This window comes from Lupinus angustifolius, unplaced genomic scaffold (genome assembly GCF_001865875.1).
Source record: "Lupinus angustifolius cultivar Tanjil unplaced genomic scaffold, LupAngTanjil_v1.0 Scaffold_181_35, whole genome shotgun sequence".
Taxonomy (NCBI): domain Eukaryota; kingdom Viridiplantae; phylum Streptophyta; class Magnoliopsida; order Fabales; family Fabaceae; genus Lupinus; species Lupinus angustifolius.
Genome location: NW_017726611.1, coordinates 1 through 5,839, shown reverse-complemented (window position 1 = coordinate 5,839; position 5,839 = coordinate 1). Strand labels below are relative to the sequence as shown.

General features: G+C 33.6%; 1 protein-coding gene across 1 annotated transcript; it reads left to right on the top strand.

Moving 5' to 3' along the window:
• The first annotated feature begins 5,076 nt into the window (after positions 1 to 5,076).
• On the top strand, positions 5,077 to 5,787 carry LOC109340489. Its single transcript, XM_019578196.1, has one exon. The coding sequence runs from the start codon at positions 5,222 to 5,224 to the stop codon at positions 5,735 to 5,737; it is 516 nt and encodes a 171-aa protein (XP_019433741.1). The 5' UTR covers positions 5,077 to 5,221; the 3' UTR covers positions 5,738 to 5,787.
• Positions 5,788 to 5,839: the final 52 nt, after the last annotated feature.

The window sequence follows — 5,839 nt, the reverse complement described above, 5'->3', positions numbered from 1 at the left end:
ACCAATTCTCTAGGCTGCAAATTAACTTTTTCCACCAATCTTTGTCAAATTCAGGACCAACTCTCCTTGAAGATGATTGGTGTAGCTGAGCTAAGGAAAGGATTGTATTTGCTAAATGAACCCAGCAAGACTCATGCTAAACCTCACATTGTAAATGTTTACACTTCATATGATGATCACAATTTATGGCATGCTAGATTAGGACACCCTTCACACAAGAAATTGCAACAATTGCACTGTTTTACCTTTTATAAAGTGTACCAAAACTCATGATCCTTGTGAAATTTGCCATTTAGCAAAACAGAAAAGATTGCCTTATTCCTATAGCTCTACTAGATCTGCTTCTGCTTTCAATATCATACATGTAGATATATGGGGACCTATTTCCACCCCTTCCACTTTTGGCCATAAATACTTTCTTACTATTGTTGATGATAAAACCAGATTCACATGGCTTTTCTTTATGAAACAAAAAAATGAAACTGATCATGTTATAAAGAACTTTGTTACCTATGTTGAAACTCAATTTGACACTAAGATTAAAACCATTAGAAGTGACAATGGCAAAGAGTTTCTCATGAAGGCTTATTTCCTTCAAAGAGGTATGAATCACCAAACCTCTTGTGTTGAAACACCTCAACAAAATGGAGTTGTTGAGAGAAAGCATCAACACATTCTTGGTGTGACTAGGGCTCTAATGTTTCAATCTAATATGCCTCACTGTTATTGGAACTATGCTGTTGCTTATGCTATTCATTTGATCAATAGACTTCCTACTGTTTTTCTGTCAAATAAATCTCCTTTTGAAGAATTGCACCATGTTTTGCCTGATTTAACTGATTTAAGAGTGTTTGGTAGCCTATGTTATGCATCTACTTTAGTTGGACATAGACACAAACTTGAGCCTAGATCTAGACAAAGTGTATTCTTAGGTTTCAAACAAGGTACTAAAGGCTTCATACTTTTGGATCTAAAAACCAATGAGATCTTCCTGTCTAGGAATGTGGCTTGTTATGAACACATCTTCCCTTTTTGCAATATGGATGCTATAAAATCCAAACATCATAGAACCTACAATTCCCTTTTTGATCAAGACCAGGATCTTAGAGATAATCACAATCCCAACAATACAACTTCCCCTGATCCAGTTGACCTGACTAGGATAAATCCTGTGTATAACAGAATCATTAACCATCCTAGGATGACTAGACCTTATTCTGACCCTGAAAACACCAATAGGTCAGAAGATGATACTGATAACACCATCCCTGATCCTGAACCATCCATGGAATGCACTTATGATAATGAACCTAGCTCTAATAACAGTCAATCCCAAGCTACTCAGGAACTCAATATTTCTGAATCTAGCCATACTACCATTCCCACTAGGCAATCCAATAGGATAAAAGGACCTCCTACTTACCTAAAGGATTATCATTGCAGCCTAATGCATCAAAGTGCCCATCTTATTGATCATGTCAAGTACCCTATCACCAAACATCTTAGCTATGACAGCCTATCTTCAAAACACAGAATTTTCTCTATTGCTATAAGCATGCATGATACTCCAAGGAGCTATATAGAGGCCATCAAATTTCCTCACTGGCAAGAAGCAATCAACTCAGAATTGCAAGCTCTAAACAGAAGCAACACATGGACCTTAACTGAGCTACCAGAGGACAAGAAAGCAATAGGATGCAAGTGGGTTTTCAAAGTAAAATATCATGCTGATGGATCAATTGAGAGACACAAAGCAAGACTAGTGGCAAAGGGCTTCAATCAAACAGAAGGAGTTGACTATATGGACACCTTTAGTCCAGTGGTTAAAATAACAACCATAAGAGTATTGTTGTGTCTATCATCTATCTACAATTGGCACTTGCATCAATTGGATATAAACACAGCCTTCCTTCATGGTGATCTAAAGGAGACTGTTTACATGAAGGCACCACAAGGTCTTCAAATCTCCAACTCCAGAATTGTTTGCAAATTGGAAAAATCCATATATGGATTGAAACAAGCTAGCAGGCAATGGCATGACAAGCTCACCAATACTCTGCTAAAAATTGGTTATACTAAATCCTTTGCTGATCATTCTTTATTCATTAAGAACACTAACAATGGCTTTACAGCCATTCTTGCTTATGTTGATGACTTGGTTTTGACAGGTAATGACATTGAAGACATCATGAACACCAAGGCCATTTTGCATGACCAGTTCAGCATAAAGGATCTAGGGGAACTAAAATTCTTCCTTGGTATGGAGGTTGCAAGATCCAAGAGAGGGATTATTTTGTATCAAAGAAAATACACACCGGATCTTTTAGAAGAAACTGGTTTCCTCGGTGCTAAACCAGCCTCTACTCCCATGGAATACAATAACAACTTACACTCTCAGTCTGGCACTCCTCTAACAGATGACTCCTCCTACAGAAGATTGATAGGGAAGCTTCTATACTTAACAAATACTCGACCTGATATATCTTATGATGTAGGAGCTTTGAGCCAATTTCTATGTTCACCTTCTGATCTTCACTATAAAGCTGCAACAAGAATTCTTCGATATCTCAAAAATTCCCCTAGTAAAGGTGTCTTCTTTCCAGCAGAGAACACAACAACAATACAAGGTTATTTAGATTCAGATTGGGCTAAGTGTATTGACACTAGGAAGTCAATCACTGGTTGGTGTTTCTTCTTAGGTAATGCATTGATTTCATGGAAAAGCAAGAAACAGAATACTGTTTCTAGATCTTCATCAGAAGCAGAATATAGAGCTCTTGCTATGGCCGTTTGTGAAGCTCAATGGCTGCTTTTCTTGTACAGAGACCTTGGCATACAACACAATAAACCAGTGAGCATCTTTTGTGACAATAACTCTGCCCTTCATATAGCTGTCAACCCCGTTTTTCATGAGCGTACAAAGCACATAGATATCGATTGTCATGTTGTCCGTGAAAGAATTCTCAATGGCACTTTTCATCTTCTTCCTATTCACACCTCTCTACAACTTGCTGACATTTTTACAAAATCCTTATCTCCTTCTCCATTTCATTCGATTGTTTCCAAACTAGGCATTCTTGACATTCATATGCCTAGTTTGAGGGGGCCTGTTGAAGATGATAATCATCTCACCAACCAGATTTGCCATCAAAACTGAATTTTGCAGCATATCAACAACTTTCCTTTTTTAGTAGTTTTTTGAATTTCTGTTAATTTTGTTTTTAGGTTAGTTTCCTCTTTTGGCAAGTTTCAGTTTTTGTTAGTTGTATATATAGCTTAGCTTTCTCTTCTTCCTCATCGATTCAATTTGAGATCATTAATAAAATTCTCATTCAATTTTATCACTTCATCATTTCCTTCTTTATTTTTGATTCACAACTTTTTCTTCTTTGTATTCCATCTTCTTCATTCTTCATTCACCATGGGAGAGCTTTTTCTACAAATATATTAATAATTAAAACTCCTCTTTTATTAGTATGAAATCTTAACGATTTTGCTAAAAAAAAAAGGTTTCAACTACATATTGCATCAAAAACATAAATTTATTCTTGTGAAAGATCTTCCATGATATTGAACTTAGATGTTATATAAGATATTTGTCATTTTTATTTATACACTTTAAGATGTAAGAATAAATTATTAATTAGGTGATGTTATTATGATAATTAAGCGTATGAGAACATCATGTTGACATTTTAACATTTTTCATAATTTCATCAATTTTATTATACTAGTCTTTGGCCAAGTTTTTAGATATGATTTGTTTGATTTGTGTTATGCAATTATGTATATGAATTGTGTTTTTAAGTTTGGAGTATGTATGTTAGTTTTAGATAAAAAAAATGGTAGTTGAAATGGACAAACGATATCTCATAGAATATAATTTGAAACACTCTAGGATTTATCTAAAAAACAAACAAACCATGGAACTTAACCTAACCAAACTTTCCATGACCGGTTTGGTTTGGTTCCTACAAGAATTTCAACATTCACCAAACTAAACTCAACCATGTTCTTCTATTCGGTAAGATACATGAATTGTACTAAAAATCTAACGAAATCAAACTATTACACGCCTAACCTTATAGACATTATAATTATTTTTCCATTGTTTTCATACATCTTAATGTTTCAAAATTTTCATATTATTTCAAATTTTTTGATGTTTTAGAAAATCATCACACATTTATATTTTACTTTCTAATTATACCCTTATTTATTACTGATATATTTAATTCCTCATTTCTCTATTTCTTTTTTTATTTAGTTTCCATTGTGCATTAAATGTGATTTTTAGTCAAATTGTATCAAATTTTTATAATATTTAACGATTTCTTAAACTATATATAAAAGGAGAAATAATCATGTAATGTACCTTAAAGAAATATTATTAAACTCTGACTAGCTATTAACTCGATTAATATTCTAGGTCAGTGGGTCACTAATTAGATCAATTGACTTGGTTCATATTAAAAAATATAATAAATTCGTAATATTTCACAATTTAATAATTTTTTATTTCAAATATAAAAAATTTCATTGCACAAGTATCCGACCAAACAACAAATCTTTTTTTAATTATAAATAAATGTCACAAATAAGTTGAAAATATCAACAAACAACATATGTTTTATGCTTTAATCGCAATAAAAGCATACAAATAAATTTTAAACTTAATTAAACAATAGTTATGTCCCAATCGAACCTAAGAAATAAAAACTATAATTACGATAATGATAAACTTAATAACAAATAAATGGAAAGAATAATATATTTTTTCATAAAGATGTCATTGTGACATTTTTAAAATGATCGAACCAATCAAATCTGACCAATTTGAATTGATTGATATTATTTTTAGTGCATAATCTATCGAAATAGCGACACAAAACAATCAGGTTCTTGTTTTCAGATTAGATTGTTTAGACCAGTAGGTTCGAGTTGCGTTTAATAAATATACCTTAAGATCTATTTATAAATTAAATTTTAAAAGATAGGAAGTTGATAATAGTCTCATAAATATATTTCAGGACTTACCTTGAAAAAAGAACAAAAACTTGTAAACATATCCATAAGAGAAATGGCATCTTAGGTGTGGATTCTAAGCATCTTACTAGAGATCCCAGCCTCACTTGTCTCATCCAATAGACATACATCCCCTTAAATCTACACTCTCACTCTTATTCACTTCATCTCACACAACACAAAATAAAGAAACAAAATGAATGTGCTTGATTCCCTTCTTCAACCTTTACCCTTCAACTACTACTTCACCTTCATCACTTCCAACCACTTATTATGGACATGGCTCACTCTCATCACCACTGCCATCACCTTCTGGAAGATTCGACCTTCACCACCATTTCTGAAACCAGATTACAACTCGGTTCCCACCCAAACCGAACCGACAATAACAACCCCACCATTGTCGAAACCTTTGGTTCTAACGGAGGATATTGACGGCGTGAGGAAGATGAAGTTTACAGTGTATTATGAAGAAGATGAAGTGCAATGCAAGTGCAGTGAGAATGATGAGAAAGAGGAGTTGTTAACGATGACGGCAACGGAGAATTGGAATGAAGAAGAAGAAGAAGAAGAGTTGGAATGGTGGGAGAGGGTGTTGAGGTTGAAAAATGGAGAGAATGAGAATGGATGGTACATGTTTCAGGACTTGACGGAGCTTAACGGCAACGTTGTGAGATTATGGGATGGTGGGTTAAGGTTTCAGAGTGGATAATAACGTTTATGTTAGCTTTATTATTAGATTATGTCTCTCTTTCAAGATATATAAAGAGATTGTTGAAATTTGAGAAGTTGAGATTGTATATATAAATATATA

Coding starts and splice junctions, on each gene's coding strand:
- LOC109340489 (XM_019578196.1), top strand. CDS start 5,222: ATGAATGTGCTTGATTCCCTTCTTCAACCTTTACCCTTCAACTACTAC.